This window comes from Strix aluco, chromosome 4 (genome assembly GCF_031877795.1).
Source record: "Strix aluco isolate bStrAlu1 chromosome 4, bStrAlu1.hap1, whole genome shotgun sequence".
Taxonomy (NCBI): Eukaryota; Metazoa; Chordata; class Aves; order Strigiformes; family Strigidae; genus Strix; species Strix aluco.
The window spans coordinates 122,937,568-122,961,310 of record NC_133934.1 but is presented as its reverse complement, the minus strand read 5'-3'; the positions used below and the strand labels follow the sequence as shown (position 1 = coordinate 122,961,310).

At 42.2% G+C, this 23,743-nt stretch overlaps 1 protein-coding gene across 6 annotated transcripts in view; it reads right to left on the bottom strand.

The window, feature by feature from the left end:
* Positions 1-7,727: 7,727 nt before the first annotated feature.
* Positions 7,728-23,743, bottom strand: part of SLC38A6 (solute carrier family 38 member 6) — a 44,994-nt gene continuing 28,978 nt past the window's right edge. For 2 of the 6 annotated variants that reach the window (XM_074820925.1, XM_074820930.1), the window contains 8 exons: positions 22,494-22,559; positions 22,246-22,299; positions 20,606-20,685; positions 19,844-19,944; positions 15,974-16,098; positions 14,973-15,117; positions 14,757-14,851; positions 7,728-13,604 (listed from right to left, as the gene is read on the bottom strand). In XM_074820925.1, the coding sequence (XP_074677026.1) occupies positions 13,524-13,604; positions 14,757-14,851; positions 14,973-15,117; positions 15,974-16,098; positions 19,844-19,944; positions 20,606-20,685; positions 22,246-22,299; positions 22,494-22,559 (747 nt within the window). In that variant the 3' untranslated portion in view covers positions 7,728-13,523. The remainder of the gene's footprint in view (positions 13,605-14,756; positions 14,852-14,972; positions 15,118-15,973; positions 16,099-19,843; positions 19,945-20,605; positions 20,686-22,245; positions 22,300-22,493; positions 22,560-23,743) is intronic. The other 4 variants (XM_074820929.1, XM_074820926.1, XM_074820927.1 and 1 more) reach the window with 4 other exon arrangements.

Genomic DNA, 23,743 nt, shown 5'->3' with positions numbered 1-23,743 from the left:
ACAAATAACCACCCCAAATCCCCTGACATCACCATGGAGAAGCAGCCTCACTCTCTTTCCTCTGTCAGAGGAGCCACACGCACATCAGCACAAGCAGCAGATGGGATGCACTTAGTTCTACCCAGGAGCTCCCTCCCTTTTTTACTGAAGGACCTGCTATAATTCCCTGCCCTGCACAGTGGGCTGAGCCATCTGCCCTTCTTACCCTCACTGGCTCATTGTTCAAAAGCTCATCTGTAAACAAAGAATAAAGACCTGATAAGGGCATCACAAGATTCAAATATTCAAGCCTCCGAGTCAGCCCCACATGTCACTTATGAACTGTTGTTGAACACCATGAGGTTTTGGACAATGATGCTTTGAGCACATCTTCGCTTTGCTTTCTATGTCTCAGAGCTGCTCTGCAGTTGCAAGAAGTAAAAGGGTTTTTCTTTTCAAAGATGAAATTCTGTCTGCTGGCACAATCTTAGAGCCTAAAGCCTCTGTACAAGTATCCGGTATTGCTAATTCATACCAAAGTGGTGAAAACTGGTGACGTGGCACAGTTCTGCTGCTTACCCAGGACTCCAGAGTCAGATTTCGGTGTAGACATGGGATCACGTAAAAAAAAAAAAATAAAATCCACATCAGTGCCATTAATGAAGCATCAAGCAGGTACTTGAATTCTGATGGAGATAAATGTAATCTGTTCCACTCAAGGAAAAGTGAAAAATACCTTAAATGTTCATAGCATTTTCAGAAAGAAAAAGTAATTATTTAGATGAGGCAGACAAGAACTAACATCAAAACCAGTCCCTGTTGGTCACTTCCCAAAGTCTCCAGAGGAAGACAGCGGGTGTCCAGGGACAGACGTGGGCCTGGCTGTGTGGCCGAGGCTGCTTTGGGCTTTTCCCACCATGATGACAGTGGGTGCAAGGGCAACATTTTCCTACCTCAGAACAACCTTTGTTTTGCTGAGGATTTTTGGCATAACCAAAGAAGCACGATCCAAGGCAAATCATTAAATCCTCAAGAACAGCTTAGATAAACAAGGGTCAGCTTGCTCAGCATAAAATATCGATGGAGGGGCTGGGGGCTCACAGAGGACTCTGCTGCAGACCCTCAGCTTTACCATCAGGACATTTGTGCTCCTGGTCCCTGCATCCCACTGTCCTCAGGGAGCTGCCCTGAACATTTGTGCCCTTCACATCCCTGGGGTGGCGATCACCCCCCAGGCCCGGCGCTGAGACAAGCTATAAATATTCCTCCCAACCTTCCCTCATCACTCAAACCCCTGGCACCTCAGCAGTGGCTGCAGCCTCTGTGGAGCAACCCACAGCCCCAGGCCAGCATGGGGGCACCACCTGCTTCCCACTCCCAGCGGGATGCCCGCGGATGCTCCAAGCCCCAGGGGAGACGGGACATCCCGGCAGGCTCTCCCAGAGACACTGGCAGATTAGCAGCTCTATTTTTCAAGCTGATCCTCTCCCACCCCCTCCAACTTCATTCAACTTACAAGAATTTAAGATAACTTGGCAGGACAGGCAGGACCTATATATAAACCCCAGTGGCCATTTCGTCAAACAGACCCCAGTGAGCAAATGGCCTCTGTACCTGGAATGTGGGTTTATGCAAGTGACAGGTCAGCAAAGCAGCTGCCCTCTTTCCTCGCAGCACAATGGGGATAGCAGGGATGCCATCAGCACTATTTTTTTCCTACCCTGCTGTGCATAAAAAATTTATTCTTGGGACATTATGGAGCAGGGGAGTAAAAATAGATATGCAGGTTCAGCAAATGGTTCTCTCCACTCCATGTGTTTCAACTTTTTTTTGCAGACACTAGAAGCAAAGAGTTGTTAAACTAAACTATTAAACTCTGTGTTTACTCGACAGCTCCTGATAACGACACTGGCTGCTTTCTGGGCTCATTTTAAAAGTGTTTCCAGGAACCTGGGCATTTCTGCAGTTCTGATCAAACCAGAAAAGATGAGTCTTTAAACAGGCCGGCCTGGGTGGGAAACATCAAAACACTTGCTGCAATGGTCCCAGCTGAAGCTGAATTTCACTTATCACTATCAGCAGCAACTAACGTTAATCACATGGTAAAGAAAGTTAGAAGTGAGGTTTACTTTGCTCCAAGACCTCTTGCCTGGAGGTGAGCAGCCTGTAGAGCTGTCCTGGGCACAGGTCCCTGTCCCTCATGCTCCTGCCACCCCAGCCCAGAGCCCCGGAGGTGTCCCTGCACTGGGGCCAGGTGGGAGGCAGCTCCTGCAGCCACTTTGGTGAAGTTTTGGCTCAGTGAAGCCCAGCAGAGACCAAACCAGCTGGAGCTGCTGGGATGCAGCAATAAACCTTGCGGCTGCTGTGCCCATGCGGTGCCCGTTGCAGAGGGCTGTGATGGCCAACTTTGCCTGGTCCCCAGAGAAGCGACAGTGGTTAAATAATCCCAGCGTTAACGCTGGTGGAGTTGTTTTGGTGAAGCAGCCTGGGAGGTGCCACACTGGCGATGGGAGTGTCTCCCACCCACTGAGCCACCCCCTGTGACTTTTTTAGGCCCTTGGGGACAGACGAGTGTGTTTATGATCAGCTCAGAAGGGGCTGAGTGACAGGCTTTAACCTCAGGCTCTCCTCTGGTTTCCTTGAGGGCAGAGGATGAGGCTACAAGATGGGTCACCACAATAGGACCATCGTGGGGGGTGAGGGCAGACCAGAGAACCATCACAGGGAGGCGCAGGCAGCTGAGACACGGAGGGTGACAGACAGACAGACAGCGGGGCTGATGTCTCCATCCCAACCCCACAGACCCCCTGCACAGCAGGGATGGTGCCACATGCCTGTGAACATACACTCTGCTCCAGGTCAGCAAAACAACACAGTTTCGAGAGACAACCCAGCAAATCCTTCCTCTCCCCTTGCTCTCTCCTCCCTTCCACTCTTGGCTACCTTCCTCCTGCCCCAGCGGGGGGGAAAGCAGGGCCAGGGAATCCCTTTGCCTTGGTGAGCTTTAGCAACCTACAGCAGTCCCATGGCTGCTCCAGGACCAGCCCAGTTGTGCCAGAGCCCAGCCCGAGCAAAGGGAGCCCCTCTTTAGGGGCTGGATCCAGAAGATTCAGGCTTCATTGAAAGTCTCCAACATTTAGGCTCCTAAACACTTTCCCAGCCTCAGGACAACAGCAGAAAAGGGGACCGATCCTCAGGCACCCATGTCACCCTTTATCATCACTCAAAGCCCCCAGTGAGCGACGGGGTGCTGGGTTGGGACTGGTTTGCCAAAGCTGAGCATTAAGCAAGCCCCGGGGTGAGCAGTGCCAGAAACCGTGCAGAAATGGAGGGCAGGCTCAGCTGTGTCCTCCCACCGAGCTGGGTTGGCACAGGACAACAAAGATCTTTTAAATTCACCAAATTACTGAGAAAACCTCACCTGTTTTTACAGGCAATATCCATCAGACTCTGCTTTTTAGGTCTTCCCAGTCAAGCACGTTCCCTCTGCAGTGCAGAAAGGGACTTCAAGCCCCAGATTCCCAAGAGCTCACTTAACAGCAAGCTGTAGGGACTGGAGAGACGACAAGGAATTTTAATAGAAGGCAAATTAAGCACTTTATAACTCACTTCCAAATTGATTTATATGGCCAAGGCTGCTCTGCTACCCTTTCACAGAGGAAAGATCCCTAAAGCAAACACTTTCAAAGGACTGATCCAACTCTCCTTGAAATCAGGAGAGGCAAACCCTGCAAGTCAAAGCTGGGGCTAAAACGTTCATAAAAACCTCAAACCCCTCAAAATCACCACTCAATAGATTGCTTCCGCAGTCCCCTGAATCTGAGATGCTGGTGCCTAGCGGATAATGCTGAGCTATCAAAACACTAATGTACGTGGAGTTTCTTTATGCCTAGTGAAATGCTGTGCTTAGCATTACATTTTTAAAAGACTCAATTTCTCGGCATTAAGGTTCATTTCAAAGCAAGGAATTTCACTCAGTCTCTCCTGGGACCCCTAAAGCCCTCGTGTTTGTATTCCACCCCCACAGAGGGAGTGAGGGGTGGCGGGGAAGTGCTCAAGCCAAATATTTCCCCCTTTGCAGCATGCTGGAGAATGTGCGGTGACACCTCCACTCAAAGGGAAAGGCCTTGTTTAGACAAGACGTGGCAAACATGAGGCCCCTGCCCTGGTGGAACAGCTTCAGTGGCTGGAAGAAGGTTGAATATCAACTTCCAGAATTTGTGGGGAAAAAATATCTGTCCATGGTTTCCATGTAGTTCCAGCCTGAGGCTTTGCATCCCCTGGGGAAACATCATTCCTTGGCTTCTGACCCACCAAATTGAACTGTCAGATTAAGGAATGGCAAGACAGACGTCTTCGACTAACATTTGGCAGCCAGGCCGAGACAACATCTCTCCATAGAATTCTCTGATTCTCTGATTCCACCATCATTCGAGTAATCTCCCCTTGGAAAAGGACCAGACGAATGTTCCCGTTGCTCAGATGGTTCCAGAAGAAATAACTTGTAAACATCAGCGGAAACTGTGCCAGCAAATACCAAAAGGAAAACTGTACCACTTCAACAACTACTTTGGAGCTGGCTCCAGCAGCAACACTCTGACGAGCATTAAAAATGACCGTATCCGCGCAGCTCCCTGTCCCACCATGGCTGCCAGGGAGCATCGCAGCCCTCATGAGGCGCACCTCGTTGTGCAATGTTGTCCCCCAAGACATTGACCTTTCTCCCTAATCCCATCTGGTGATCACGTTGTGCAAGAGGCCTGGTTGCCCTTGACAGTATCATGGCTCACGTAACAGCTGAGGCTCTTCTTACTCATCCCCACCTCAAACCCTTTCTGACCCTTGGGATGTGCTGTGGTAACAGCCAGCAACCCCAGAGTACCACGGGAATGACTCAGTTGGTCTCAGCACCCACCAAATCCAAAGCACCTCACTTTCGTGAGACAGTTTATATCCATTGATACAATAAAAGGGCTCTTAGCGCTTCACTCTGCCTTTCCTTACTACTAGTGCCTGGCAAGTCACAGTCCGCAAGCAGGACCTTGCTGTGCTGCATCACTCCTGAGAAGAGCATGTGTCCAGGAGGGGTAAAAGGACTCAAGTCCTGAAGATGCAGCAATATTTGGGGCATAAATTCTACATATCTTCATTGAGAGAAATGCACACAGTGACCCTGTACTCAACCATGTAGATATCAAAAGGCAGCAAAGGCTATAATCCCGCTCTGGAGCCTGGGCAGAGGAACGGACTATGGAAGTGTTGAGTCTCAGACGCTTTCTAGCAACCTAAACTCTCCCCATTTGAGCAAAGTCACCTCCAGACAGACCTTCCATCTGCACCCATTAACCACCACATGCGATTTCACCTATAGCTCTCCGCACCTCTGAACTCCAAGCCCTGAAGAACTGTTCCAGCACCCGGTCAGGGAGCAACAGTGGAAATTCCTCTGCACCCCAACGCAAAGCTCAGGGGTGAGGGGGCCTCCAGACAGGCTCTTGTGACCGCGCAGTGACTGGCAACTAAAACAGACCAAGAGGAGGAGGTCAGTGCTATTTCGGAAGTTCACCCCAATGCCATACAGACACAGGTAAACAGGTTGTCCCTCGGCACAGCTTCCCCCCAGACCATCTCTGTGTCTGCATTTGGTACCCACCAACATGAGCCTGATTCTGTCTCACTGCTCAGGCTCTTCAAAGCTTAGGCCTGAAGGATCAAACATCAATTTATATATTTAGAGAGGTAAACAGTAAAAAGCATGAATTCAGCTATTTCTCCCTTTAGCAGGGATGGAAGTTGTTCATCAAAATTCTGAAACAAAACCCTGAACACACCTCCCATGAGCTATCCCCAGTGCCAGACCTCTAAGAAGTTATGAAACACACGGGCTACTTAAACCCTTCCTACAGGACATTCACAGCCATGAGCTGCACAAATCCAGCTGGGGAAATGCTACGCCAAAGCCCTGCTTCCGGGCCAATGTACAAAATGAAACAGCAGAGCACGACCGGAGGAGGTAAGAATAAGGCCTGAGATTTTCATGGCCCTCGACTCCAGCCCTATGGGTTCTGCGCCATCATAACCACATCCCAAATCTTTTCTCCATCCCTGCGTGTAAAGCCCATTATTGAGCAAAGCTACCTGGGAGGGTGGAGAGACTGGGCTCCTGGGAACACCATCCCACTCCAGTTGATGGAGCAGCAAGACAGGGCAAGAGCCTGTAACAACTGCCCCGAGCTTTCAGGGCTCCTTAACTCACCTCTGTGATGTGCTACATGATGCATGGAGCAATTTCCACCCTCAGTATCCAGAAAAGTAGTTCTCAACCTGGGCTGATTAGCCACCACACCAGGCTCCCCGTTCGTCGTATAAATCTAGTGCCTTCGATTACATCATGCCAGAAAACTGAAATGGAAGTCAGATGGTGAAGGCATTAATGGCAGCACTGTAAAGGCTCAACAATGCAAACCTTCCCAAAATGAACTGTCTTGACCTTTGCCGGGCTGACAATAAAAGTGTGACATCATGTGCAAACGAGCTTTAAATTTAAACCAGGTGCAGAGAGCTGCCTGGTGTCATGCGGCTGCTGTATAAACCACTGACATGCGAGCAGCAATGCCGGAGGCAAGAGAAACGCCAAGCACAGAGAGGACCCACTTGGCAACAAAACCAGGTACCAGCAGCTGGTGTTGTGCATGACCAAATTCTGCATCGCACTTGAAAATGCCGGGCTTTGGGCTATTTGGTACCAGTTCTAGTTGGGGCAAACATTTATTAAGTAAAACATAAATTTGCTGATACTCATTTCCACGTGTGTGAGCATTCATACAGCTCTGGAATCAAGCCAGCAACACAATAATGAGGGGTTTTTTTCCATTTAATACTTGTATTCAGAACTCCCTTAGACCTTGCAAAGCGCTTGGGGCTGTGCTCACAGGTTGTCAGTCCCAGCTATCAGAGCACACTGCGATTTACAGCCAAAAAGCACGTCCCTACCCCAGAGCCCTTCCAGAGCAGCCATCATCCCTGTCGCTACTACCCCACAACAAGATGTTCTGCCTTCCCCAGCTGACCCTAACCTTGTGGCACAAGGTGGCCCTTCCCAAACTGCCCAAAACAGCCGTTTTTCACCCTGCTTTGTGCTGCCAGGCCAGCCGGGCACCCACTGTCAGTGGCCCGGAGGCAGGGCTGGCATGGGGCGGCATGCTGCACAGCTACGGCCTCCGAGATCTCTTCTGCTGCATCTCTGCTTTTACACAGAGGAGCAGAACAGCACAGAAGAGGCAGGTTTGTTGTTGATGAAACCAATACCTGAGCGGACGTCAGCTGCGGTTCTTGCTGGAAAAGTTATTTTCTGCATCCTTTCTGTTTTGGAGAGCATCGTTCAAAGAGTAAAATCAAGCACCGAGAGCAGACAGGTCCAGGAGGAGCAATTCATAACTGCTTCCCAGACGACATCTCGCATCCATTTTGAGCTGGGTGCTGCGAGACATTGCCTGCAGAGTGGAGCAGGGATCATACAGAACTACGTAGATGAACGAGAGCACATGTAAGTGCACAAATACGCTACCACCACCAAACCAGGAATGATTTTTGAGAACACCCTCCTTCCCTGGCAAAAGTGATGCCACCGCCTGAGCTGGGGCTAGCAGGAACACCACTGCGCATCAGAAATGAACCGCAGAGACAACGCTTGGTTATTTCACTAACAAGGCACATTACGCACAAAGCAAAGATGACAGTCGCATGAGTTAAGCAAGTACTGTTCTTTATTTTCTGGTTTATGTGGAACATGCCCTGCCTGTTCCACAGGGAACCTGAGGGAGGGAGAATTCAAAATAGGAAATCTGTTGTACAACATACAGGTTTGACATGAGCTAGGCAATTTTTACACACAGATAATTTTTTTTTAAGAATTCCAATTCCATGAGGCATGGTTGGATGATCACTATTGAAACACAAATACAAAAACCACCACCATAAACTGTAAAAATTAGGCAGCACTTGTAATACTGAAAATTCTCTCCCATCGGCAGTCATTAGGAAGTAGCAGTAAACGTGTCCAAAGGTTTTTCAGTATGCACAGCACCTACAACTGATGTTCAACATTTTCAACATGAAAGTCAACAGTAAAACCATAGTTTCATGTAAAGTGTTAAATTAAATCTAATTGAGAAAGGAGTTCTACAACAATCAATGTTACTTTAGCTCCTGGACTGATCTGAATTTCAATCTTTAATTAGAGAGCACATTGGGATGCCCACTATAGAACTAAGATTAATTTTCATCTCCTTAAGTAGGGACATTTGGAAACAACTGGATTAATCTTCAAGTACTTTAGTGATGCATTGGTAAGTATGTCCATCCCTATTTTTTATAGAAATATGAGTGTAAGCCACGTGCAGACCCCAGGCTGCTGAATTGGCAGGACTCAGAATTCTGAACCTCCCTTTGGCTCAGGAGGGGCTCAGGAGCTGGCCTGCCAGAGAGGGACACCTCCATGGTAACAGGGACATTGCTGACACTTCTATCCAGAACAGACATACTTCTGTCCCCCCCCACCACATGTAACGCTGAATGTACTCATGCTAATGAAAGCGTTTCATATTCTTCACAAATAATCCTCAAAATTAATTTTAGGAATTTATCTGAAATGAGACTGGCCATACTGGGTCAGGCAAAACGCCCACATCAGTCCACAACCCTGCTCTACTTCTGTCCCAAGAGATGCCCATGGAGCCTCCAAAGAGGCAAGTGGGGCCTGACAGCTGCCCTGCGTCCTTGCAGCCCCCGTGGACTACTGCTGCTGGAGCACTGGCTTCCAGAGCCATACCCAAATGGTACTTTGCGCAGCACGAGAAACACACTAATAAAGTACAAGCCTGTATTCTCTCATGCAAACAGCGTGCTTGCGAGCTGCTCGAGGATTTAACGTTTACCCTAGCAGCTCCATCAGAGAGATCCCATTGCACCGTCGTGTTTTCCTCCTCATTAGGCGGGTTGCAAGGGTAGGAAATACAAGCACCTTGAGCATGACACAAATGATTTAGGAACTCCACATCAGCAGTCTTCCCATGTTGCAAAGTTAAGACTTCTCCACGTTCAAAAAGACAAATACACGAACAGACAAGGTGGGCACACCAAAAAGGTCTGCCTAGGCGTAGCACTGACCTCCAGTGATGAGCAGTGGTGGGCACTTAGGGAAGATAAGCCTGCAGGGCATGGATCCGGCAGTGCTTTCCCTGACCCGTACCCTCTCGTCCAGGCTGCACGCCCCGTAACAATCACTCAGACTGCTCAGCTAAGGGCACACTCCTGCTCAGCACCATGTAACCAACACTGAAGCAAAAACTGAAGTGAAGGGGAAGGTGAAAGGAGGGACAGTGAGAGGATAAGACAGTTTCACAGTGTCTCAATTTTCACTGTATGGGACACATGAGAGAATTTTAAACAAACATTGCCATGAAAATCACTATATTAAGATACAAGCTGCTTAGAAACATGGGAATAAAACATGAGCATTTCCCACAATACAGAGGCAGGTTTATAGTGCTTTTGTTTTGTGGTACTCATTCCTACAATGCTGTTTACAAAAGACACTCTCCACACCCAGCTTACCACTGTTCATCTGAAATCTGAGCAGCCTTCAAATGGACAAGGAATGGAAATAGGAGAAAGAGAGAAAACAAATCAAAGGCAACCAATTAATTATCATCTCTTACATTGTTGTTCTTGTTCAGCTGGGAAAAGGCAACCTTTCTAAGTGAGTTCAGAAATGCTGTGGGCCCCTTCACCCATTCCTGTCAAATCTTCAGAAAAGAAGGTTGGAAAATGCTAGCTACAGGTAATAAAGCAGAACCACTGAAACTTATAAATCTGGAAGTTTGGGGAAAAAAAAAAATATGTACACAAGAATAAATATATTTAGCAACTGTGAGCAGAGAGTTCCAGATTGGGGGCCTGTTTTGCTCAAAAAAATTCATGCTAGTGCACAACTGTAGTGAAACCTTTACACAGACACAATGAACAATCTGTGGCAGATGGGAGGATAAAAACTCTCCTTACTCTGCTTTTTCATTGTGGAAAACACTCATAACTTTTTCTAAATTTGGAAACAGAAGTTCTTTCTGCCCCTCTCCCTCTCTCCATATTTTATGTATCATAGAAACATAAAAGTAGCAGTATTTCTAACTCTTTCTCAGGTGAAAGATACCACACATTCTGTAAGCCCCTGTGCTGCTACCCTTTCTGCACCACAGCAAAATGTAGCAGTAGAGCTCCAGCAGAGGTGTGAATTGCTTCCATTCATCCTCAAGGAGAATTAACTTCACTGGTATTCATCATTCCAAACTCTACCCCTTAGGATAGTTAGTTTCTAACCAGGCTAGTTAGGATAATACTCAGGGATGAAAAATAGTAATGTAGTGATTTCCGTAGCATTACAGGAATCAACTGTAAAATTAACAATGTATTTCAGGTATTTTCTCAGTCACATTTTTTAAGACAAATGCACACAATCCCAAGTGCCTGTGAACAAAGAGAGCGTTACAGTGCAGGGCAAGACTGCTTTTTCAGGGGGACGAGGAAAGGACAAAAGCTTAGCAAAAAAACTTTGCCATCTTTCTGCACCTTCACGGATAATCTAAGTCTTCAGTGTTAAGTCTTGCTGGTTAGAGTTTAAAATAAAGTGACTGCAGTGAATACAAGTATTACTCTCTTGTAGCATACTATTGAGTATGATAAATGAGAAACAATTTCCATAAAATTTCTAATAAATACTCCTCCTAAATTCTAGTGTCTGAAAAAAAACCTATAGTTCATTCACATGAATGTAAGGTCTCCTGCTTTCATAAAAAGTTTTGGTTCAGTCAGAAAATCACTTCCTGATGTACAGCTCTCATTGCTTTCCCAAGGTACGCTTTTATGAGGTAAATATTCAGCTTTTTACACTACTGCCAGAGATACGCCGAGTGGCTGAATCCCTATAGCATAACGAAGCCTGTGAAACACAGCTATTCAAGGGGAGCCACAGGCAGGAAAGCAGCTACATCTGGTTATCAGGAGTTAAACAAGCTGGGAGAACTGCAAGAATAAAGGCAAGATGAGGAGCCTCAACCATTAACACTCACAGGATGCTGAGAAAGCCTGATCCATCCCTTGATCAAAGGATGCCAGAGACCTCTCAAGTGAGAGGCATCCCCTGTGAGCACACACACACACACACTTTAACCTGTTGAAGCAAAACTGCTGGGCAAAGTGTGAGGTTTTATGAGAAAAATGTGCTACCTAATGGCTGCTGCTGCTCAAAAAGGTGGTCCCACTCCTACCACACCCCTCACTTTTCTTGTCCCCTAAGTGAGCTCACTCAGTTCCTTTTTTCGGCAGAAAACGTGTCGCACCTTGCGGTCACATTGGTTTTCTGCCAGTTAAACACGCCGGCCACGAGCCACTGCCAGTGCCACAGTAGTTATGAACTTCTGGCCAAGAGTGGACATGCTGTTTCTGGTACTGACAAACTATTAGATGGCTCACCTTGTGTCGTAAAACCTCTGCTAGAAACTTTATTTTAAAAATAACTGTAGTCTTTTCCAGGGATCCTACCAAAACTTCTGAGTTAGTTCCCAGGCCCCACCGCACATCTCTATTTCTATATTAAACTCAGAAGTACAAGAATATTCCCCAGGCAAAAAGGATTCCTGAAGCAGTAGTACCAGGCTGCACCACCTGGGTGCCTTCAGGCCAGCTATCAAAGATGAAAAGTAACTTATGGATCCCGAGAGAGCTGAGTGATCTGCTGGCATCCTAGTTTGACAGCTCAGGAACAGAAAAGATGATTCCCACTCCGCTACTTGCTGTTTCTCCCTATTAGACAGGTGAGGATCAAGCACATTCAATCAGGGTTATGTTAAAGTTGGCACATCAATCAGCATTTCCCAAATCCCATGTGACAATTAAAAAGGTTAATAGCACAGAACCACTGCTGAGAAGTTAGAAATGCCAGGCTCTGAGGCACCGCCCCTATCTCAACTGATAAAACGTAAGTCAACATATTAACAGAACTGTCTCAGCAGGACTTTCTAGCACGTCAACTAATTTGCTAACTGTGCACATTACGGACTGAAACATTTATTTAAATGTCGCTTACTAGCTGCTTTCATATTAGATAAACGTATTACTGCGCTCTGATTCACTTGTGACTGATTCCACTTCTCAGATGTAAAAGTGCTAAGCTAAATTAAAAGAAATATTGCATCTGGAAATAATGAAGAACTTTCCCACTCTCTGAGGCTGAGGTCTAATTTCTTAACTTTACACAAGCCATTTCTGTGGGCTTAGCTTCCTTAGGGCATAAAGTCTCTGAAGAGATTAGGCTATTTTAAAGACAGAAGATCCCATCTGACAGAAACAAATTTTAAAAACCTTACCACACTATCAGCCACTGTTTTCATTCTACTAATATGATGAACTTTTGTGGTGGGCACTCAATATCATATTTAACAGAGCCGAGTTGGTGCTCAAAACTGCATTCACATTCCATGCAAAAAAAAAAAAAAAAAAAAAAAAAGGAATTATAAAAGGGTACATGGATGTTTATAGAGATCTGAAGTAAAATTACAGTTCCATAAATGTAAAGTTTCCTTTGTCTTCAACAGAGGCAGAATTTTACCTTTCAAGCCCAAACCTTCTCTGACACACAACAGTACATAAAATACAAACCCACTCTATTTCAAATATGAAAAACTTGTACAAATGGGAATAAGAGAGAAAAAGAAAGAAGTCTTTCACTGGGAGGAATACTGAGGTACACTGGATAATATTCAAAAGTAGATATTAATAGAAAAAATGTCTATTATTAACTGCAAAATGGAAATACTTCCTAATGCTACTAAAAGCTACTATGCTAGACGGGCAAAGCCTTCTAATTTAAAAATTACTTCAGCATGATTCAAGTACACTGAGGTATAAAAACTGTATTTAAAAAAACCAACAAATATTATCATGATGTGCCCATTAAACTGGGCTAAGGTGGCTGGTTTCTGGATCCATGTTAGGATAAGTTAGGGTAAACATTTGGAATCAGAAGTTCTTATTATGAACTGGCTGAAATTTTGGAAATTATTCAAGCAATAGAAGTCTTTCATGGTTTACATGCACACATCATAATATGCACATTGTGACTGATGTATATCTACCCATCTCATTTGTCTTTAGAAGAGAAGTTATTTCAAGGTTCTGCTTTTGTTCACCATGTGCACTAAACCATTTTTGCATTGCAGAAATTCTCAAGAGACCTTTTTACCTGTCATGATTACATCATTAAAAACTAATATTTTAGAATGGCAAAGACTAATTGTCCAATAACTGAAGAGAGTAATTTAAGATTAAAGAAGGAACATCACTAATGCAGTGAAAGAGAGTTATTTCTTCCGTAGGCAGCTTTGGTCAGCGTTTTCTTTAGGATGTCCAGCATGCATTTCAGCAGTTTTGACACGTCTCTGGTTCTTGCTGTCCTTCTGAAGCTCAGTTCAGACAGTGACAATAGGCTGTTATTGATCAATCCAATTGAAAATTATTAGAACTAAACTGAGAAGGCCAACACAAATGCCAAAAATAACCAATGCACATGCCTGTGAAGAAAGAAAAGCAAAAATTAATGTTTTACTGAAGGAAATATTTTACATTTCTAAGGCCTATTACTAATGATGAAAAACCCTGTATGAATAGGCTTAAATAGTGTCTTTAAAAATAATCTTTAATGTTTCAAATTACTCAGTCATCAAACACAAGGTATCTGCTTAGGGGGAAACTAAATGAAGCCTGCTCTGGGATAGTTTCATTGGGAACTCTCAGAGCAGTCTAGTTTGCTTTCTCACACTATCTGTCAGACAAAACCCAAACCAAACCAAAAAATCATTTGCCCTTTACAACGCTGAATGAATTAAGAAACTGAATTTGTATTTTACTCAAAATAAAATTAAAGTTACAATAGATTCTTTACATTTTTGAACAGCCAGATGATTAGATGATAATAAAACTGCAGTTCAAGAGACAGTAGCTTGCTGATTTATAACAAGGCCCCAGATCTGTTGGAAGTAGGCAAGACTTTAACTGGTCAGAGAGCACCATTATTAGATTTTTCTTTCAGATTCCTTATTTTGTCAATACAAGAGCAGCCCTATGAATCATAAGAATGCCAGAAGGACTATGTATAAACAGTTTGTCAGCATTTTAGCCACTGTCATGAAGTTGCTGTGCTGAGCAGTGGTTAAAATGAAGACAAACAGTTACAGTGCAAAAAGCAGGCTGCTGCATAAATTCCAGTTAGGACTAAAAAAGGAGGGGGGGGAAAAAAAAAAAGGAAGAGGAAAAAAAAAAAAAAAAGAGATGTTTTTGAGAAAGCTTACATAGAAAACAAGCATAAACACTGTTTCACTTAAATGCAGTTTGGCTTTGTCCCAGCTGTCCAGACAACATCAGAGTAACGCGTAAAAACTGAGGAGAAATTGGATTAAAAGTCAACATCTGAAAACTATAGGGAAAAGCATGTATTCAGATAAACGGTCCAGCATATGGACATACTGCTAGTCAAAAATCTCTTGTGAAGGAGTTTCAGAAAGACTAGATCTATCATGAAGGATAAAAGAAAATGCTCACAGATTTTGTGAACTGCAATGAAAACAAGAACTTTGCCCCTTGGATTATGTGCTCTACAGTGTATTAAGATGCATCTAAAATGAGACTGTTTAAATACAATTAGCACACGTGAAAAAAAAGCATACCCCAAGCTTCTGTGGTGATAAAAAGTCCTCTCTGCTAAGTTTAAGATAAAATAGTCCAGGATATACAAAAAGCAAACATGTTGATGTAGTTGAACCTTTAAAAAACAGAAAGTAAGACTTTACTTAGAGCAAGATTAAAGTATATTAGTTTATCATAATATTGAATTTTTTGAAGAAAATTTAAGAAAAAACGAAACAACCACCACAACAACTTACCAACTACTCCAAATACATTCTTAATGTCTGGCACGTACATTGCAAACAAAACAACAATTGTATTCAGTGTTAAAGTGACAAGTATATGGCAAATCCATGACACAGGAAGATGGGAGAAAAATACCATCAATACAGCTTTCCTTGCCTGCATAATATGAAGAGAAATATTGCACGGGTAAATACATACATATACATGTATTTTAATCTTATCTCAACTTCATAACCTTAAGAATTACATTATTCCAGATGTGAAAGAACATTTTAAAAATGAAAAAAAATAGTAATAGTTAAATGTTTTGCCTTTCTGTAGCACAGAGTTTACCTTAGTATTAAAGCAGTATTTATCACTCAGCCATTAGTCTTAAGGAGTTATTCCTTTCTTGCAGGGATAAAAGAAGGTCTGGGGGATAATGCTTTGTCTCTTTGAACATGCTTGGTAGCAAATGTCAGCATGTTACCTAACTGATACGTAATCTATATACGAGTTCTATACACGTAGTTTTTCATGCACAAATTTTTTTTGGTCCTAACTGAATGAATTTTCAGTTCTACCACGGTACTGATAAACTAAAGTACGTTTTTTTTTGTGAAATAGGTCAATATGTGTTTTTAATTTACAATTAAATTGAGTTTTCAAGTGTAAGTGTATTTGTGTGTGGGTGCGTGCATGTAGAAAGGAAAAACCAAGTCAGCAAAACTCAATTTAAGAGGGGAAAAAAACCCCCAAACTAAGAAAACTTTAGAAGTTCTGAATTCTCTAAATTAAAAACAATGCTGTGGGCTAGTTTAATCTGAAATCTGTCTCAAGAGCACAAATTAGCTTAGTGGTTAGTTGTTATTTTGGAGCTCTCATGGAACATATGCAAATATGTGGTCTTTGATCAATCGCTTGACAAGTGAATAAGATACACAAGACTAGATGTGACTCAAATCCTACAGTCTGCAAAGCATTAGCATTACCACTGCTTACTGCCAGCTTCAAAGCGTTTAGGAGTACTCACTGGGAAATGGATGAGAGGGACTGTCAAAAGCACAGCAAACAGGATGGCTACTTTAACAGTCATGATGACAGTATCATGTGGCAGGTACCTGCTGTAACCTTGTAGCAACTCAGAGTCCACTTTGTCTGAAAACAAGAAAAATTAATTGCTTTGTTAACCATTTGAGATGGAAGATTAATTAGCAACGCACTTAAGCTTACATTCAAATTGATCAATTTGCTTGTGACTAATGAGTGGAGGGGAGTTGCAGATACGCATCACTTCGGCCTTACTGATACACTAGGATACGTAACCTCGAGAAAACTGAAAAAACTTCAGGAGGCAAGTCTCTGTAGAGCTTCTGCTGAAGCCAAAGCTACCTAAAGAGAAGATACAAATACAAAGGAGAAAGCATTAAAAAGAAAGATGATGTGACACGAAGCCAAGTTTGCAGTAAAACTCGTTCTATGTGGTTGAAACAGTCAACACTAGATTCTTTTGGTCAAACTAGAATCCAGAAACAAATTCGTTTTGCTAAATTGGCTGAATTGCATTTCCCTTTTTTGCCCAGCAATGTTAAATGACATGCAAGGTAAGATTTCATGATTTGAAAGAAAAGCTGCAATTCTGATTTCAAGGAAGAAAGAAGTGTTCAAAACTACACTACTATATATGTTTTTACTGGGTATAGTTAGCAATATATTGCTGGATGAGGTGGAGAATAACTAGCATCCGTTACACTTCTAAAAGATTTCTTATTTAAGAAAAATAAAAATGAACAAAACTATTGACAATTGAAGACTTATTTTTCCCTATGCCAAATGAGCAGACAAGTGCAACACAAGGACACCTAAAGGCTGTCAGTCTGGATTCTTACAGCACCCAGAGAACAACAGAGGACTGCACTGGCAACACACCCAACCAGGCCCAACACTCTCAGATGACAGCTCTGTGTTCTTCAGCACTACGAATCTCATGTGCTCTCCACCACATGCATATTTAGCTTTGCAAAACCGACTCTACTACAGAATTACCACAGTACTGTACACCACGGATATGCCATCATAAGTGTTATTTTTGTACTATCCAAGGTAGAAGTGGGGCAAAAAAAGTGATGAATCAGTGATGAACCCTTCACCTTTGATTTTTGCCCTTTTAATGTGAAATTTTTCACTGTTAACAACAAAAGTCAGAGCCCTGAAAGTGGTCTGCTACCCTGACTACTATTTTTCAGCATACCTTGACACTATGCTTTTCTGGACTTCAGAACAGACAAAAATTTCCACCAAAGTCCAGCTGCCACATGAAGTTTCAAATTCACAGAAAACAGAACAAGCCATCTGAATCACAGAAAGATGAAGTATGTCTCATTTCAAAGAAGGAACTCTTTTTTTGTTTTCAATTTAAAATAAAATGGTTTACATTTTCTCAGACTGCTGTTTTAGGAACAGGGAACAGATTCTCTCTATTTAAAGAAGTTAATTAAACAAGACAACCAAAAAGTGAAAAAAGGAGAAGCAGCTTGCAAAGGAAAGGGGGGAATCTCTTACAGACATCCAGTGTTGGTTCCAGCATTTTAGGCTCTCAAGTCTAAGTTACTAAAAGAAATCAGGCTTGCAGAAAACCAGAAACATCCCCAGTGAAACAGACTAAAAGACTAAGGTCAAGACAGGGTCTACTCCCAAAGAAATTATGACAGTGAATGTAACAGGAACTGGGATGGTTTCTAGGACTGCTACTGGGTTTTTGGGGGATTTTTTTTAACTTCTTGTTGAGATCTCATCTGGAGACAGATGGCTATCCCACACAGCCTGCTGAATCTCTCAGACTCTCACAGTGGTACTCAAAATTGTATTTTCCTACAAACCACACAGAGACAGTAAGTGGCCTATATGCTACTAGGGGTTTCAAGATTCCCCATACAATTTTTCAAAGGATTCTGAGTGTCAAGGGAACATTTTCAGACAGTTATGGGGGGAAAAAGGTGCAAAGCTCCCTAGAAATCTGGAATTATTAGCTGCTGAAAGTCAATATTCTTGATGCCTTGTCAGACGCTATCTCAGCTCCACAATCAAGAAATATAAAACACTCTGAAACGAGAGGAAATCCTAATTGGAACACTTTTGTCTTACTGCCTCTTACAAGAATTTTTATTTATTCCAATCCACACAGGTTAGCATGTGATCATCTTATAAAAAGGGTGAGTTTTCAGAAGATTAGAAGAATTCTCATAAATGACTGTGATGCATTTATGTGACAGCATTTGTATGAAACTACTCCAGAAGACAGATCACCAAGTAGAGGTGACTCAATTTGACAATGTGTGCTAAGTGAGCAAAACACACCATAACACAAATTTACAGCAGGATACACAGAGCCAAATGACATCTCTTAGAAAAGGCATCAAACTGTGATGTTATATGACAGGACACTAAAATTGCTGTATGAAACAGACACCTACTTTTGCCAAGGTTATGATGGACCTTTAAAAAAAGGCCACTATGTAGATAAGGGTTCTGAACTCTTTCTGTGTACTTGGGAAATGCAAGAATGCCAGACAGACAAAGTCATCTTTCTTTAAACTAAAAAACTGTACCCAGAAGTATTCAAAGTCCAAATGCAGAGTTATTAAACTGGTACTGCAGCACATTACCACATAAACTCTACAGCAAATGAAAATGTAAGATGTCTGTAGAATTTGGTAGGGCAAGTGTCATACCCCACCCACTTTTCTGTTTGGTAAATAAAAAGGTATATTTACTTCATTAAGCACTATGTCAACATCTCTAAGAAATGCGCATTTCTTGGTTCAGTTCATGTATCAAACAGATACCATCTCTGGCTCAGGAATGGCATGCAACACAAATTACTAAAGACCAGAAGCATGTACTATGAAGCCCAACTCAAAGCTTTTCCTTTTAAATTTTTAAATCCTTTCCTAGTCTTTTGTCATTGCCCTCTGCTGAAGTCAAGAAACAAAACTAGATGGGTGCTTTCTCTGATTCAAGCCATCTAACTGTCTTAAGTTCCTTGTCAATTTTCTTCAGGAGTCCTCTAGTTTGTCTTTACATTACACATAAACAAAGGTATGATGAAGTAGTCACTTTGTGCAATCCTTTAAAATAAAAAAACTTTCATAAATTGGATGATTCCTGGAAAAAGTTTTTTTCCACTTCCAGCAGATTTCTAGTGGAATAGCTAGTGTTAGTTCCAATTAATTTGTAAAAATACAAAACCAAATCAAAGAAGCCATACATGCTTTGTACCCAAGCTGTATTGGACAGGGAAAAACATGCTGCAAACCTTCATGCCCACCTAACATTAGGGCTAGCTTGCTGTGGGTCAAATTCCCCTCAGAAAAGGCAACAGCCTCAGTGTTCTCAGTGCTTAGAGACTACAAATGTGCTGGGATATTACAGGGTTCATAAGTGATAAATGTTGCTAGAAGACATAGCCTCAGAACAGACCTTTCAAATGTATTGGACAAGCAGACTATTATCAGATCTCAAAATTTCTCAGAGACCATGATAGATCTGTGCCCAGCTTTTAAGTGAAGATATTATACAGTCCAACACATAGTGGCAGTGAGTAGTCTAATTACATAGCGTTAGAGAACATCACCAGACCATCAGCTAGTTTAGGGACTAGTATCTTGTCTATATAGCATTTTAGGGCATAAACCCTGCAAAGTTTAGCGACATTACACGTTGATAAATCAATGAGACTGTAATACTTTGCAGTGTTAGGCACATTCTTAAGTCTTCACAGGCACAAGATATCTGAGGATTCAAGTGTATCAAAGCACAAACAAGCCTCAGGTACTCCAGACAGAATACATTTATCATTTATTATTAGCCTTCATTCTAAAGAATACTTGAAGAATATACTTACCATAGAATGTCAGGTACCCAAACAGAGCAGACATAAAGTAAATTAGGAAACTCAGACCAATTCCTGTGACAGTTACGTTCTGCATTCTACTTTTGGATGGACTAAAAGGCAAAAAACCCCAGAAAATTAGTGTTGCTTAATCTGTATTATGGACTATTAAACACGATGCAATCTATATAGCAGCTTGCCTTTCATAAGAAAGCACTGTCTTAATTTATGGCCACAGAGTATTTCCTGAGGTCTGTGCTGTTAGTAATATTTAGGCTTTCTAAAAGTATTTTTAATCTGGTAATTAAAAGGCACTTTTCATGCAGACAACGTTGTTCCCATCTTGTAGGGAATTCAGACATACCAGAGTATCTTTTAAATCAAAACTTTGATTTATACACGATATATTCAGAGCCAGGAACAGAATCTGGGTCAAAAATACCCCACTGAATCAGATGCGGTCAAATGCAGATTCAGTTACAGCAATAAAAATTAACTAGTAAGTACCTTAGCAAATGACTTTTTTTCTCCAGATTGTCCAGGCCAGGACAATGAACTGACATTGATGATGGAACCATATTTGCTACTTTTCTCTCCTGTAAGAGAGGAAAAGCCAGTACAGACTAAAACTGTACATTTCCCAAAAACATACAAGCTACTTAGTTTGCATTGTTCGATGGCACTGACTTGAAAATAAAAATTATTCAAGATTAATTTAGAGAAAATATCACAGAAACACCATATTTTAATATTGCATATGTTTTCATACGTTACCTTCGGAGCTCACAATAGATGGGTAAGACCGAGGTATGGCAGAGAAAAGAGAAGGCCATAGTTGGTATCGCATAAGCACTCTAAAATAAAAGAAAAACACCTTGTAGGTTGTTTGTTATTACAGATGGTTGGAAAAATATCTGGATGAATTCAAAATTCAGTTCAAGCATTGGAAGTCAGTGGAAATCTTTCCACATTAATGCTTTGACATAAATCTCCACAACACAGAATGGCATCTCTGAATCATTTCACAAAAAATAGACCTTTTCAACTAGTATCTCTTCAAGTGGTGGTCATAACTTACTGTTTCATGATCAGGAGAGGTCACACTGTCTATAAGCCAGCTACTGAAAGGTTCTTTTTTAGCTATATAGAGGCCAAGTACTTGGGTAAAAAAAGTAGGATTTGCCCCAAAGTCAGTGTATGATTCATGAAATTTTTCTATGAAGTATTCTACATTCTAATACCCCTAGCTACCTGTCAAATTACCAATTCCTTCATCCCGACTTCACGATTTTCTTATTACTCCTTCACAAAAATTTGGATACAGCATCCAGAAAATATACCATGCTTTGGCATCTAAAGTTTTAAGATAGTTATATAATTAAAGTTGCAACCACGCAACTAGTGGTATATTATTCCAAAAACTTGTAATAGAAGAGATGAATCACCTATTATAGCTTACTTCAATTGCCAAGTGGAATAAGCTGAACTATAACAAACACTTTTGTGCTGACATAATCAGGCCCATACTGGTAAAAATATGCCACTTTCTACTGATAAAGTTAAAATTAAAAAAAGAAGTAGAGATAAGTCCCAAGATTCTTCAAAGCACAAAAGGCCAGAACCTCACAGTAGATGTTTCTGGTCAAAGCAAAATTTCTTCTTTGATCTACAGATAACATTTGTCTCATGTTTGCATTGCCCAAGCTTCCCGCCCCCCCCACCCCCCCTTTTTCTTGGGAAGGTGGGGGTGTTTTTTTGTTTTCCAGACAAATGCAACCAACTGTGTCCCTCCTAAATTCCACCATGCTACAGGCCTATCCCAAATTCATTCTTTCCTTTTTCTCCTTCTTCTTCACCCCACAGAGACTAGAGTTCTACCACAACTAGAGTTCTCTCCTGCAAGCCTTGATGGGTAGTGACATGATTTAAATGCCACATTAATTAACAAATACCAAGCTGGAATCCAATGAAATGCACAAGATTGCATTAGGCCTGAAGAATTAGCTTCAGGTAAGAAAAAACTAAGTTTAGGTCCAGGCAGTTTCAGGAAACCTGTTCTACCTCGCCAGGAACTAGAAGTGTCCATATAGCCAAGTAGAGTTGACTTCCAGCTGAGGGCATATTAAGTTGGCTTGATCCGACTGCATCATGAGGCTGACCACTGCTGCATCTGTTATACTTTATACTTCGGTCATATTTGCAAAATGTTTTCATAAATGCTAACTTGGACAGCCAGCCTTCACATAAAAAAGAAAGAGTGAGACTGGATAACACTTGGCAGCAGGTATAGGAAATATTTCAGCAGCCTATAACTAGTTTTACAGAAGAATAGCTTACCCTGCATAGAGTTTAAACCCCAGTTCTTTAAAAACCACCACCCCCCTTCAAGTTTGCATATTGTTAATAGAGATTACCTCTTTTGAAAGATGAAAGAGCTTTGCTTTACAATCCCCAGTAGAATTTGAAACCTGTAAGACATGCATGCAAGAAAATGGCATAATGAAAGAATAAGCCCAAACCACAGACATGAAACTTTTTAGATTCTGTGATGATTACGAAAAGAAGGAATTTAAATTACAAGTAATTCTGAAAGTGCTAATGTAAAAAAAGCATTACAGTTACTAATAAAATTAGAAGAACTTCAAAACAGCATGCACTTTACCTGTAAAGTCTCTATGGCACTACTTAGAGGTAGAGGACAAGGGATCGACCATTTTTTTATCATGATCTGCAAAGACAGCATATTTAATGTATGAATGATACCCTAAAGATCAGTTTAAATTTAGGTATACGTAGCTAAAATATCAGACTGTTGGTATACAAAGCAACACCCATATGGGAGCTACACCCATAGTAAATTAACAAGCTTGACCAATAGTTAGGCCACAAGAAGGAAACTTGACAGAAAAACTTGTCAGTGCCATTCCATCCAGCTGCTCACTACGCACAGCTGGCAGCCTTATGGTGTGCTTATCTGGAGGTGGTGCACTGAAATGAGCCCTGACATTAACTGAAATACAACCAGTGCTCCGCATTCACTCTCTCTGTGCTCCACACTAACTGCCTCCCGTACAGAATAGCTGCTGTGTTAGCTATCCCAGGCTCTTTTCCCAAGTAGACAAGCTCTTAACAGAGATAGAGCAGAGCCTAGGGCTAATCTTAAAAGGCAGAAACATATGGTTTGGACTAGAAAGCAAAGGAAAAACAATAAATGCAATTATTGTCCCAGAATGTCATTGGGGCTTTAGCTACACCCTGCTGGTTTAGGGACTGCCAAGTAACAGGGCTGAAAATCAAAGGGAAATTAAAATAAGAAATGTTACCTCCTTTTTCAGGAGCCTAGTTTAAAGTGATAGTTGCATTGCTCTCCTCACCCTAATTAATTTCCTATTGTAGTTGCCTGGCTTTAGAGTTTATAATTCTTTTGAAGCCTAGAGCAAATAATTAAAAACTTAATTAAAGACTCAGATTCATGAGAAGAATAACATGGAAGATAGTGCTTCTCCTGGCTCAGAGAACTACTTTTTGCTTGCAGCCAAGTGGTGTTTCCCAGAGGATAAGGATTAGATGCTCCCTCCTGTCACCAGTGCCAGGAGAAGCAAACAAATGCTACCTCCGGACAAAGCGTGGGGAAAGGAAACTGCGGGTACGTGGCATGCCGAGTCCGTTGTGGCAATAACACACGTCTTAAATGGCGTGACTAAAGAACTCACAACTGAAGGTATAGGACTAGGTAGTAGCTTGCTCAACAGCAGTCTGCACACTTTGTGAAAAAGGATTATCAATGGAAATCCTCCAACCATGTTTCTGACACTAAACTGGCACCGCTTTATACCAGGAGATCTGTTCTTACCTGCTTATTTCATTGGCTAAACTGCCTGCCTCCTGCAATGCGAACTGCAACCTCATCTG